A 14,228-nucleotide genomic window follows, 5' to 3' on the forward strand; every position below is an offset into this window, starting at 1 on the left:
AGGTAGCCAATAGGGAGGCGAGCCGGAGAGGCGCCTCTCGCGAGAGTTGGGAGAGGCAGGGGCCAGGTGTTCTCTCGCGAGAGCGGCGGGCGCTCGCTCGCCCGGTGCCGCTGGCCGGTAGCGCGGCCGCCCTCGCCTCGCCTCACCCCGCCGCGCCACGCCACGCCCACTGGTTGGGACGCGCCTCCCCCGCTTCGCCCTGCGGCCCGCCGCCATTTGACAGCGGGGCGGGCCGGTCGGGGCTTCACCCCCGGCGCCGGGCGCTGCCGGAGCCGCCGGTCATGAGTGAGTGGCGGGAGGCGGGGAAGGGGCGTTCGCCGGCGGGGCGGGGGGGGTGCAGGTGCCGTTGCCGCCGGGCGGTTGGGAGCCCGACGGACTCGCGTCGGGGCGCGCGGGGAGCCCCTGGGCCGTGGCGTCACGAGAGGTGCGAGGGAGGAGGAGGGGGAAACCGCAGCTCTGCTCGGTGCGTAACCGGGCCGCGGGGGTGGCACCGTTTACGGGCTGGGCCCGTTCCCCGCGGGAGGCTCGTTGTTCGTGTTGGCGGCGGCTGCTCAGCCTGCGGGACTCCCCTCTCACGGGGAGAGTGCTGGTGGGCGTCTGCAACCAGCCGAAAACTGCCAGGAACTGCGGCGGGGTTCAGCGTTGCAAAACGGGTAACTGTGGGGAGGGGGGAAACCGAAGCATTAAGCTGCGGGAAAAGGTAGTTTTCGGTAAGGGTATAAAAGAAAGAGACAGAAGACTAGAGGAAGGCTGTAGTTGCGCAAAGATCTTTATTCTTTGGTCTTGGTGGTTTTTTAAAGGCAGCCAAATTCGATAATGAAAGCAATTAGTAAATAGCAGGAAGTGACAGGAAATGAGTATGTAGTAGCAGTACTGCGAGTTGTTGCCATTGCTACCTGTCGACCCTGTCGGTGAGACTGCAGACGAACAAATACATTTGCAGCTGGGCATCCCTTGTAGGGTAGAGTTCCAGAGTAATGAAGTTTAGCTACTGTAGTCCTCACACTCATAGAAAAATTAATACATAGTAAGAATTTATTTGAGTCAAATATATTTGATTAATTGGTTGGTTGGGGTTTTTTTCCCCCTAAATGTCCAGGTTAACTCATGGATTTACATCTATTTTAGGACAAGACAAAAGTTTTGTTTTTCATAGGCAGCCAGATGAGCAACTAGAGAGAATTTCAAATTCCAAGGATTAGGGCCAGTGTCTTGCCCAAAGGAATCCTAGTCAAGATTTGCAGCCACTGTGAATTACCATGGCACAAATAATGATTCTCCTTTTTGAGGTACAAATCCTGCCTGAAAACAGGAGATGGCCTCTGGCCTGCTGAAGCTGCTGCACTGTGAGGGTGGATAGTCACTGCTGAATTTATGCAGCTAAATTCCACACAAGGCACACACGTGTCTCCCCAACTCATTCGCCGTGAAAAAGAATGCTGGTGGCTTTGCTATAGACAGGGGGTTTTTTTATCTTGTGTGGTTGGGTTCTGTCAAAATGAGAAAGTGCATGGGAGGGTGAATATGTACTGTGTTTAAAAATTTATATTGATGCATACAAATTATCAGAGGTGTTAACTGCATTGTAGTCTGAATGCCAAATGTGTTCCAAGCTCATGCAGAGGCCTGAGAGGCTTTGTTTATACTGGCTAGAGAATTCATGACCCATGAATTAAATTAAAGACTGCTCTTCAGATTCTCATTAAATACAGATCTGACTAAATCAATTTCTGTAGCAGTTTAGCCAGCTAGTGTGGAAGGTCATCTTTTGTCTGTGGTATTTCTGTAGTCCAGTAAGACTCTGAGACCAGAATTGGAAGGAGAAATGAGGAGCAAGAAAAGCAGATCCTTAAACAATGCAGTATGATTCCCTTCTATGTAATATTGAAATGAGCTCAAACTGCTAAACCAGAGTGAATAAATTAACTACCTGTGATAACACACCAGCCTGCTGAAGAACTTGATACCTTAAATACATATGTACATCATATAGAAATTAAAATGAAAACTTTAGTTGATAAACAGGAAGGAATTAACATTATGAATGTCTATAGGAAACTTGTACGTGCCAAAATGCTGATGCTTTCGGTAACACATGAATCACAGAAAACACAGGTTAAAACAGTTGTGCTCTGTGCATACAGGAAGCTCACTTTCTGAAGCTCCTTCATCAGTAGACAAGTCGCAACCTTTCTGTGACGGTAGGGTGCCTGCAAGACCCTCCTACACAGAAAAAGTAAACTAAATGCTTTTGTATTACATGTGCTCATCAGAGCAGAGGGAGCAGCTAATGAAATTGCCAAACCAAAATGCTTTTGAGAGGTTAGACCTTGCAGGATGGTTCTGGGCGCACAAGAGCTCTTCAGAGAGAACGTTCCAAACTCTGCTGCTGTCTTGCTTAGTTTTTCCCTATCTTAATGCATGCAGGCAGGAGATTCCTGCTATGTTTGTAAATCTTTTGAGGGGAGTGGTGGAATTTCTGGTGTTTGAAATATTGTTACTTCTACTGCTTACCTGGGACAGTGAGGAAAGGTCAGTTGAGGAAAACGTGAAGATTTCTTTAAGCTTGGGTTAAAGATCCTAGGCTATGATTTGTAAAGGTGCCTAAGAAAGTCAGAAAATCAACTTGGAGCAAACTTTTTTCCTGTAGCTCAGGAAAGGCTCACTGACCTTTTAGGCTTACAAAAATCTCTCCTTTAGCAAACGGCCTGGCTAAGAAATAGATTTAGTTGATTCTTTCAGTACCTTAGAAAGTTTACTGAAACAAATACTAAGCCTTATATCAGTAGGGCCTATAACTACTAAACCTCTATCGTTGCTGTCTGATTGCTGAAGAACTGTTCAAGGAGTTTAAGTAGACTTCCTTTTCAGTAGAAAAAGTGGAAGGGTTCTTTTAAGAAAATAAAAACTTAGGCTGAAAATCTTGGTCTTGAAACTTAATCTATCAAGCATGAGTATGAAAAAAGTCAATGTAAAGGCCAGTATTTCGGAAGTGCTAGCATGTACAAGCATTTTGCAAGTTTAGCAATTCTAGCAATAGGTAGTTTCTGCTAACAACTACTGCAATTAGAAGGCTGGTATTTTAACTATGCAGTCGGTTCTTTTTCTTAGCTAAGTTACTGTCTTTATCCTGTTGAAAATTTTAGAGTTCATTCCATGCAGTGATGTTTGTGTTCATTTATAGACATGAAGAAAACACAAGCCTTTAGTTTTCTGAATTTTCCCTGAGTAATTTACTCTGTAAGTTTGAGCTGTTCCTTCTCTGCTGATTTAATTCATCAAAATCTTCCAGCCTGCTGTAGTGCTTTGGCATTCTCTTTTGTGCTGGATTTATACTTCTCAGGTATCTTGAAGTGTATCTGACTGGTAGGAGGGCATATTAAAAAAAAAAAAAAAAAGTAGTCTTGAAAAATGAACAAGTTAATGTAATTTTTTTTTTACTCTGCTACTTGCAGAAGGACATGCGCTGCTCAGTTTCTGTATGTTCGATAGTCCTCCTTTTGCACTTAGTATATTGATACTCTCCTCACAACACAAAGTTTACTTTCATTTCCTTGCTCTGATACATGGTCTCAACAGCAATGAAAAAGGAGGAAAAGGAAAGGCAGACTTTAGGTGATTCTTAAGATATATAAATTTTTTGTACTCCTAAAAGACAACAAAACGTCTGGATGTTTCTGAGGGAAAGGTTGTATTCAGCTGCTTTAGACTAAGAAAAAAATTACATATGTATCACATAGATAGCTGTTCTCTGTATAGCAAACAGGTGGTGGTGTGAAAATAATGCATTTCTAATCCTTAGAAATGAGTTGCACGATTGAAAAAGCCTTGGCAGATGCGAAAGCACTGGTGGAACGACTAAGGGAACATGACAACGCAGCAGAAGCTCTTATTGAACAGACTACAGCTCTTAACAAGCGGGTTGAAGCAATGAAACAGGTTTGTTTTCCAACTTTGTTTACTCCATTAAAACAATGACTTGGAAACATGTAAAATCATTTCTGTGTGCTACTGTACAATGTAGAATTAGTATGTTATTTGTTTAATCCTTTAATACCATACTAAGTATTTTCATTAGAGGTGTGACTATGATCTAAAAATAGGGTTTTTTACATATTTAGTTTGATCCTGCGAAGAAGTTTTCACTGTTACTCTAGCTTAAATATTGAAAACTAGCATTTATTTGAAGAACACTAGTAGAAACAGGGTTGGTATCTTACAAACCATTGTGTGGTGTCTTGTGTTCTGCGCTTCCATGAAATACTACTTGTTTTATTAATTTCAACATGCACCTTTAATCATACAGAGGCCCTGTCCTGCTTTCTTCTGTTCAGAATAATTTATCTTTTCACTGTCTCCTTTTGTTTCAGAGTGGCCTCTTAGCCTTTTTTGTCATCATTTCCATTCTGATGTTAAGCTATTCAAGGCATGTTGTTAGATTGAGTGTGACTTTCACTAGAGAACTTCTGGAAAGACATAAAGGTGTCTACTGACTTTCCATATGGGAGTTCATCCTGTCATTTTAATAGAACACAGGACATGCTAATGGGCCTGTAAAATAATAAAGCCCTGCGTGTGCTTCATCCTTGTAAAACTAGCCATGGAGAAGCTTCATAACTTCAAATCAAGAGTATTAAATTTACCCATTTGTTGAGGGTCAGGATCCATTCATTCAGGTCTATGTGAATTGTACCCATACAATCTTGTGGTTTAAGGTATTGGGTAGCCACAGTAAACACCTAGAGGTTAATAACCTCATGGCTTTTCTTTACCATATGTATATCAGTTTTAAATTACTTGATGGTGAATTTGACCTGCATTAATTGAAGGTTAAATAATGCCCACTACACACATTTGAGGTATGAAGCTTGTTTAAAAACAAAGGTGATACTTTTGTGTGTCTAAAGGGCAGTATCTTAGCAACACCTTCCGAAGTGTTTTTGTTTGTTTGATATTATTGTTTAAAAACAAGCGTTATCTTGCTGGTTACAGACTTTGACTGACAGTAGAACTGGTCCTTTGTGACTTGCCAAGTAATGCTTGCCTTCAGTTACTCAAATGTGTTGTGGTTGTTTGGGTGTTTTTTTTCCCTAACTAGTACCAAGAAGAAATTCAAGAGCTCAATGAAGTAGCAAGACATCGCCCTCGGTCTACATTAGTGATGGGTATCCAACAAGAAAACAGACAGATTAGGGAATTGCAACAGGAAAATAAAGGTAAAATGTAAATATTCTATCCTTTTCAAGTTCCAGCTTGCACCACTGGAATCAGTGAGACTTTTAACATTGACCTATTCTCCAAAAATTGTTGTAGAAGAAATTTTTTCTTCTAATCTCAATTTGTCAGTTTAACTGATCATAATGCAATCTAATAAAGAGTCCTAATGTCCAACCACTGCAGCTATGATTAACAAAAGCAGAGAGTTGTGGAAAATTAACTTTTTCAGTCCCTATCTAATGTTCAGCACAAGTGAGGGGATAAATAGAACTCTGCAATATAGGTATCTATTTGGAAATGTGTTTTCCCACTGCTAAAAATAACTAATTTAGGAGCAGTCAGGACAAGTTGTAATGTAAGTGCAGTATTATAATTAATTCTGGAATTCTGTACACTAGGAATATACTGTTCTTCCTGGAATACTTTAGGTATTCTAACAGTTACATTCAACAAAGGATTCAATGATCTCAATTTGTATGAATCTTGTCTTAACCTCAGGAGTTATTTGTCCTTTGGCTTAGTATATTTTGAACGCAAGCATTTTTTAACTCTTATTTTACCAAGCTGCAGATTAAAACAGATCTGTAAACTTCTTTCTAGCTTTTGTACAATGTTGCTTATAGCGGCTAGAGTAAAGCTCCTAAGCTACATTCAAGATGGCTTATATCAGCTAAAGGGACTGAATATGAAGGCATATTAACAAAAGACCTTCTGTTTCTGAACACGAATTTTCCCAGGGCAATCACCAGTGAAGACATTTGCAGAGCCTACATAGATTTTATGGTGCAAGGAGAGGGGACACTCAATTAGGGGCTTATTTTGGTTTTCTCAAGCTGAAGTACTTTTGCATTTTGTTTCAGTTCTTTTTTGTTAAACTTTAACTGAATTTAAAATTATGTTGGTAGAACTACGCACATCTCTTGAAGAACATCAGTCTGCTTTGGAACTCATAATGAGCAAGTACAGAGAACAGATGTTTAGGTTGCTTATGGCGAGCAAAAAGGATGATCCAAGTATAATAATGAAGTTAAAAGAGCAACATTCCAAGGTAATAATTGGGTTTTTGCCTTTGTTTTTTTAGTTAACACTTAAATTAGTTTGTAGTGGATCAGTTCAAAGCTTACTTTGTCTCAGTTTTTATATCATTGTACTAAAAAGTCCTAATTTTTATAATCCAGTCCATGAAACACGAACAGGAAACTTGATCAGTAGAGTAAGTCAACCTTACTAGCTGCTCATTTATTTAAGCTTTTAACAAGTAGCATTTCATTACTGTATCTACTTAAGTTACTTTTGTTTTGCTTCGGTCTTTAAGGCAACTGCCCTATTATACTTCCAGATGCCCACAGATCTCAGTAATATTCAGACATTTAGACTGGCTTTAACCGATACTTGTGACTCCAACAAATAATTAGTAAACCTGTGCTTACTGGGGACAGTAGGAGGAGTAAGCTTTTTAAATTCAATATTCAAATATTTTTTCTCCTAAATATCATAAATTTTTAAAAAGTATTTTAAAAGCCCTTTTGAATATTGAATAACTGAACATACACTTCTCCTCTTTCCTGCTTCAACCCTTGGTTCTTGTTTCAGTGCTGATCAAGATTGCTAAGTAGAATCCAGGGCAGCCTGAGATGCTTGAAGGGTGGTGAAAGTTGCTGGTATTAGGCATGCTTCATCTTACGGCTTTTGAAAACTAGAAAAGCAAAGTGCCATTAAGCATCACTTTTGTAAACTATCATGAGTGAGGTATATATGAGTATTCAGCAGCTTCATATAAGATTAATATGTTTTTGTAGCATTAATGTATAGTTTATGCTTTTTCAAGGTATTTTCAGGAAAACTCATTATTCTAGGTCGCTAAGATCTAAATAGGAGCTTTCTAACAAAGTCTTGCATTACATTGTAAATGAAACTTAATCATCAGAGAGCAGTGTAACTGTGTACACAAACATTAGTTCTAACTGTTTAATAATCTTTGACCTCAACAAACTGAGTCTGCAAAGCAGAGTTAGGATCTGCATGCTGGGAAAACAAAGTTTAAGAATTTGATGCTTTCTTATCTCCTTACAAAATCACGTATATGTAATTAGTGCTGTTGAAATCAATGGGACCACTTAAATTGTTATGAAAAAATATACTAGATTAGAACAACTTTAACATAAACTCCTAAAAAATGACAGGTATATATCCTTTTCAAAAGAAGTTACTTAGCAATATAGTATAACATATCTTACAGCCTCAGGAGTACCAAAATAAGAGGTAAAATTATATCAGTCCTGAAATGAACTTTGAAATTTCATTTAGGAACACTTCCATGGATTAAAAACTTGGGGGGGGGGGGGGGGGGGGGGGCAGGAAGAAGAATATCAAACAATGTTATTTAAACAGGAGATTTAGGCTTCAACATTTTGGTTAAATTTGATCCCACAAGAATGGCTGATTAAGAAGATTTATCACCTTTAACCTAACACTTACGATTTCTGGAATTTCATTATTTATTCTTCTGATCAGCCTTCACATTCAGTAAGATTGAACAATCTTGAAGCAGTTTTTAAATACTTCTTTCTTGTTAACTAAAAAATCCATCACACCTAAGCAATTAATCTCGCTGTTACCAGTAATCACTGTTTTCTCAAGCGCCAGCTATTAGCTTCAGTGCCTATTTACAAAAGATTGTTAAAAAAAAAATCATTGAATTCTACAGATCAACAAGCACCTCCTTTAAATAGAAAAACAATTTCTTTTAGCAGTGTTGTATGCAAGAGAAAAGTGTGTCTTGGTAGTAATGACCCTGATCGAAGTGTGCTGTTTGAATTTGCTCAGCTGAAACAAGGCCTAAAAACATGTGTGGCTTTGGTTTTTTTCTCCAAAGAGAAGAAGAAAAACAATGTATGGCAAACAAAAAGGAGAGAGATACAAAGAGTGTTCGTAGATATTTGAGGGTATCTTTGTAAAGAAACACTTGCACTGCATTCTTTGGTGTTACAGTACCTAAGTTTTACACATCTGCCTTCCAGATTAGAACCTTACAGTTTCGTGTTAGCATCTGATGTAACATTAGTGACCTTGGAACAGGCCCTAAATCATACTGATCAAGAGCCCAACTAAGCTGGCAAAATAGGAAGTAGGGATGACAGCAGTATATCTAAAAACCACTAACTCCTTCCCAGTCTTTCTCAAGGGTACATCCTTGCCAACTCATTCTTTTATCACTGATCACAGCTTCCTTTCAAGCTAAATTTAGGTTTTTGTTGAAAAAATGTTTCATGTAATCACCTTCACTGGAAACTGAGAAGAAAATAAAGATTTACAGAGCAAGTTCTACCCCCATCCTCCCCTACTGCTGTGAGTGGGTATTTAAGGAGTAAACAGCTAAACTATAGCTTTCACAATTGGAATAGCAGAGAGGAAAGGATGGAAAGGGCTGATGTTCATTTTAGTAAAGTATATTTGGTTTGGTCAGATAAAATTTATGATTCCAAGTGAGGCAGTTCTTTATGTTAGTTTAATCATTTCCAGTAGTTTAAAGGCAAGCTGATTATCTGCTAGATGTATGGACCTCCAGTCAAACTCATAATTTAAAGGTGGGATTTAACTTTAGTCTATGCTGTTCTTCATTTCAGTCCTACTGTTCTGCTTTTCCCAGTATTAGTTAGTAACTGTTGTGAATTTTGTCCAAAGGTCAGGTCAGACATGGATAGGCTGGCATGATAGTAGAGTTGGAATACAGCTTGAGGAAGAAACAATGAAAAATAAAAGCTTCTGGAAATACCATTAAAATATTTGGCTTAGCTGAACAGCAATGAATGCCAAAGGCATAGGCTCTTTATCTAGATCTGCAGGGGAAAAGCAGTAATGACCCTTTAAGCATTTCCTGCTGGTAGGTTGGCCAGTAAGAAAATAAACCATCAGCTGAACCAGCAAGGTCCAGGTGAGAGATCACTTCCTTCCAAACAGTGAAGATTGTCTAAAATCTAGCTTCCTTACAAAGGCTGTTACGCCTATGTTAATGGCTCCTATCATCCCACTCCTGGTAGCGGAACAGGAAAAGAGCAAACCAAACTACTGCTCTTTTTTTCCTCCTTCTTGAATCTTTCAGTGAGATGTTGTAGTTATTTCTAATAGGAAAGTACCCTACTAAAAAAGAATCTAAAAAAGATTCTTAAAAAAGTACCTAAAAAAGAACAAAGGACAGATCCAAGTTTCCTAATATATGACATAGTAAGGATGACCACTTCACCTGGTCTTTTTAAGAGATAAATGCCTACCCATAGGCTGTACTGGACTTGAGATCAAGTTTCAAACAAATGGAAAGAATGTCACATACCCTGCTGTTCTTAGATGAGTTTAGTCTTTCTGCATATCCAAAATCATATAAATCAGTTCTTGCAACACAAGAAGGCCTTGTCAGAGCAAGTATGTGGCTGACTTATAGCTGTTTGGAAGATGTACTCATTTAAGCATATATAAAATTCTAATAAAAGGAATCGCTGTGTGGCAAACCAGATTTATTTAAGTAACAGGACCACAGTGACTACTCATGCTATAAAGTTACAGAGAACTTGTTTTCTCAAATAGAGGCCTATGTTCACATTTTTATTAAGTGGCACAGCAGTCAAAATGCACATTTAATGCTTTGCTTATTTTTAGTAACGCAGAAGATATATTACTAAAGCTGTTACTATTTTATTTTTGTGTCTCAGGAGCTGCAAGTGCATGTGGACCAAATTACAGAAATGGCAGCAGTAATGAGAAAAGCTATTGAACTTGATGAAAAGCATGGCTGTAAAGAGCAGGAACGTATCATTCAGCTTGAGGTAAGTATGAAACCAAAACATCAATGGCACAAATAGCAAGGAAGGAAATGTTACCACAATTACTTACATGGAGTTACTGTATCTCTTGCGAGTTAGTGCACCAGTCACTCACACTGCTATTTTATTACACTTTCCTTATTGGGAGGACTGCAAGTACTGTTTTCCCCACGGTAGCTTACTGTCAAGTCTTGCGTAGGTGATACTTCATCACCAGAAATCAGCAATTTGTATTTACATACTGGCTTAAGCATTCTCTTTTTTAAGTCTGTGTAGAAAAAAAGCTAGAAGATAATACAGATTCATCCTAATGAATAAGACGCTAGGATACAAATAATAATACCCACACCTTCGGCTTTTAAATATTATTATTAATTTTTTAATAATAATTTTGTGCCTTTGGGGAGATTCTCAGTTGCTTAGCATTGGAGGATCAACACTACTGCTTTTTGATTAAGTGCTAGCAAAGCAGTTCATTATGGGATGGGTGTGTGGAAAGAACAGGAGATATTTCTTGAAATGCAACATTTGAACTTAATTACCTTTTTCTTACCCATCTTGGTGTTTTGAGCTTTTTTTTTTATGCTTAATACCCATTCAAGACAGCAAGAGGTTGAGAAACTTAATGTCCTTAGTTTTAGAAGGTAAGACAGCACTACCTGACTGCAAATCAGTATTTTAATTATTATGTGTATGTTTGGAGTAGAGGGGAGGTTATGTAGTTATCTTGACTTCTTTCTGGAGTCTATTAAATGCCTTTTTCTTTCTCTGGTTACAGCAAGAAAACAAAGGCTTGAGAGAAATTCTTCAAATAACTAGAGAATCATTTCTGAACCTCAAGAAAGAAGATGCATCAGAGAGCACATCTCTATCAGGATTAGTAACAAGCAGTGATTTGAGCCTGAGGAAAAGCTAAAGACTGTGGAAGTCAACAAGCTTCAATTGCACACTTTACAAATGGAGTATCAGGGGTCACTTGTCAAGCACTTGTTACTGAATAGGGCACCAGCAAGCTAATGCATCTTAAACTCCAATTGAGTGGCTTTTATACTGTGTAAAATACATTAAAATTGGTATTCTACAAAAACCTTAGTGACAGATTAATTGCCATAGATCTAACTTCAGTAGGAAATGGATTAATGCACTTACTGAATTGGGAATTATTTTTATATGAAGTCATTTTACAGATAAAAGACAAGATTTCAACATAATTTATATGTTAGTGCTCACACAAAGTTTCAGTGCACCTATTATATAATAAAGGTAAGATTTAAAGTCTGATCTCTGGCTAAAAAGTAGTAGCTTATGAATATGCTTTGTGCATGATCCACATTACATTTTTTCCTTTTAGTAAGTTTTTAATAAATTCTCATTTTGCAACAAACCCGTTTAATGGAAAGGGTACACAGGCAGCATAAAACTTAAGGGTTTCTGTTACTTAGCCATGGGGTATCCTGTTCAAATATAAGACCAATTGTTTAAACGTAAGCAATGCTTTTGCAATTGTTCAATATTTATTTTTTTTTAAATTGAACAAGATTCTTTAAAATAGGTATACTTAATCATATTTTCAAAACATGAAAAGAGCTGCTCCCACTTTATTGCTTTCTAGAACACAGGTAGCATAGTATAATTCTGCCTTAGCTTTTACTTTTATGAGAGGAAACCAGGCTCAGTTCTCTATAGGTAACAAGCCACATTTAGTCCCATCTATTTCTTCTGCAATTGCCTGCCCAGACTTCCTAACTGGGAAATGGCAATTTGAAGGCACCCAAACAGCAGGAGCACAAAGGTAGTCAGGGGAAGGAGGGAGAAGCTCTATGGCAAAGTTGGCAGCCTGCATGCCTGCAATCAATACTCTTCATTTTTCTTTCTGAAGTATTAGTCATCAGGAAGGTCTTAGATTAGTTTCAGGTACATGTTACGTTTGCACTAGGAAAAGTTTCAATATACTATACTGAGAAACAGACTGCTTGCTTTAATCCTGAAATACTTGCAGAAGTGAAGAGGAATTGACTTTCCTAGATCAAAGTGCAGCTTCTATCATATGCGGATACAAGCGCTACACAAGACAGCCTTGTAGTAAAGAGGTGCTGAAATAATTCATATTTGTTTTTTGTTTGTCACATTACCACTTTTTGGTCAAGGCAGCAAGAACATTCCTAGTATAGATGTGTATCATCACTTTTTGTCTGGCATGTGAACGTATTCTTTACTTGGAAAGCATACTCAAGAGAAGCAGAGTGAAAGCTTTCAACCACAGAAAATTGTAGATTTACAAATGCCACCCACAGTTGAGTATTTTGGCTGTTTAATAACTCACCTAGCAAAATGAGTTGAAGTCCTCTTCTGAAATCTACATTAATTAAAGTTGATTTTCAGTTATAACAATGCAAAAAGAATTAAGCATCAAGCACTTCTAAGTGCGTCAGTTTTAAATACAACTTCCTTTGACTCAGTACAGCTTCCCTGGGCTCAAGGTAAATACACCACAGGTCTAAGGGTGACCTTTCAGTGACCAGTGAACTAACTTATAGGGAGCTCAGTGTTTTTGTTCTGTTGCTGCCCCCCTTCCTGTAGTGCTTTTAAGAGAAAAAAGTGAAGTGGTAGGAAAGGAGTGTTTAGCAGAAACAATAAATGCTAGTTTTCAATTAACTAATACATATGCTAGGAAATGCAGTTGAAAGGACAGATAAATCAAATTTTCACAGCATTTTTTATAAATGGAGAAACTGCTACATCTCTTTCCAGAGCATCTTAGCTTATTTCTAGGCTTAAGAATAAATTGAGGACATTCATGTGTATGGGAAAAAAAAAAGTTTTAACCATTTCCAAACTTGCTAAACACCTGGGGGGAATTTTGGGGGGAACATTTTAGCTCAAGCACAAAGTTGTCTGCTATTATTATCTGCAAAACCTTGCCAATGCTTCTATAATTTAGATTTTGCATTTCTACAGTAGCTTGCAAGCTGGTGACTTATCAGAAGCAACACCTTTTTTTAATGGAGTGTTTTGTTGTTGCAAACTTAGGAGAAATTTTGGGTTCAGCTGATTAAGTTATTCTTTTTAGAATTGTCTTTTCAGCCATTGACTGATATCAGAGGCATTTATATCCATTTAATGCTGAATGCAGTTTCATGGCTGACTTGCTGGTTTGTCTTTCAAATACAATCTGAAGGGTTGTTAGTCTGTGGCAGTTCTTTAAGGTTGCTCTATTATGAAATAATGCTTGATTAGTGTTTATTTTTGTAAATTAAAAAATGTGACTTAATTTATCTACTCCTCGTCTTCACGTTTGATACGTCTCCCCTGTCATTCCCCTGACCTGACCACTTTAGGATTTTAAAGAACCTTCACAGTGTGTGGAGTGACTATTTTTCATTGCATACCTGTTATTTTTGTAATGCAGATAGCTTGAAAAGAATTTATGGCTAGAATTGTGTACTGTACAGTAAACTTATTTTATCAATAAAGTTGACTGAAAATATGGATGTCTCCATGATTAAAGCAAGGTACTGAATCTCAAGTGAGCCTTGTTAGTAACATGTAGGGGAAAAAAAGACATGATTATGCTATCTACTCAGTTTATTTTTATACTTTAAGGCAGTCAGGCCCATTTCTAGTGTTTTACTCATGTTGCTATATAGCAAAAGAAAAAAATTCTCTGTAAAGTCTTAATTTTCTCTTGGAAAACTAACAATCACTTCCACACAGGCAGTTATTCATCTTTGAAAACAAACCACTGGAACTGTTTACCGATACAGAGGAGCAGTAAGAATAAATAAAAAGCAGTCCCCTGGGCTTTGATTTTTGGATCAAAACATATATTGGTACAGATAGGATCTGACAGCTGAGGGTTTTTCTTGAAGATTAAAAAACGTCACTGACTTGGTTCAAGCTCTGGGTTCCTTTCTCTGTGATGTGTAAATGAGAATGTCAGTGGATTACATTCATAAGCTGATGGTGTAATGTTTTCTCCACTTCCCCATGATTTTCCAGAAAAGAATCTTGTTTCCAGTATCATAAATTCTGTGTTTAAAGACAGGTAATGAATGTCAAGCTAAGTCATAAATACATGTAGCAGCTATTCAACCGAGGTAAAACTGCAGGGCAGCTTGCAAGTAAATTGGGCTGTTTTGTACAACTAAAAGCTTTAAATAGCTTTGACTTTTTAAACACACACATTGGATTAGA

At 38.0% G+C, this 14,228-nt stretch overlaps 1 protein-coding gene across 2 annotated transcripts; it reads left to right on the forward strand.

Moving 5' to 3' along the window:
* Window positions 1–76: 76 nt before the first annotated feature.
* Window positions 77–13,521, forward strand: FGFR1OP2 (FGFR1 oncogene partner 2). 2 transcript variants are annotated; one of them, XM_069806685.1, is made up of 6 exons: window positions 77–285; window positions 3,803–3,939; window positions 5,099–5,216; window positions 6,123–6,265; window positions 9,924–10,037; window positions 10,813–13,521. In XM_069806685.1, the coding sequence occupies exons 1-6, from the start codon at window positions 282–284 to the stop codon at window positions 10,948–10,950; spliced, it is 654 nt and encodes a 217-aa protein (XP_069662786.1). In that variant the 5' UTR covers window positions 77–281; the 3' UTR covers window positions 10,951–13,521. The 2 variants fall into 2 exon arrangements, with proteins under 2 accessions (XP_069662786.1, XP_069662787.1); XM_069806686.1 differs by lacking the exon at window positions 77–285 and adding an exon at window positions 445–463.
* Window positions 13,522–14,228: the final 707 nt, after the last annotated feature.

This window comes from Haliaeetus albicilla, chromosome 19 (assembly GCF_947461875.1).
Source record: "Haliaeetus albicilla chromosome 19, bHalAlb1.1, whole genome shotgun sequence".
NCBI classification, from domain to species: Eukaryota; Metazoa; Chordata; class Aves; order Accipitriformes; family Accipitridae; genus Haliaeetus; species Haliaeetus albicilla.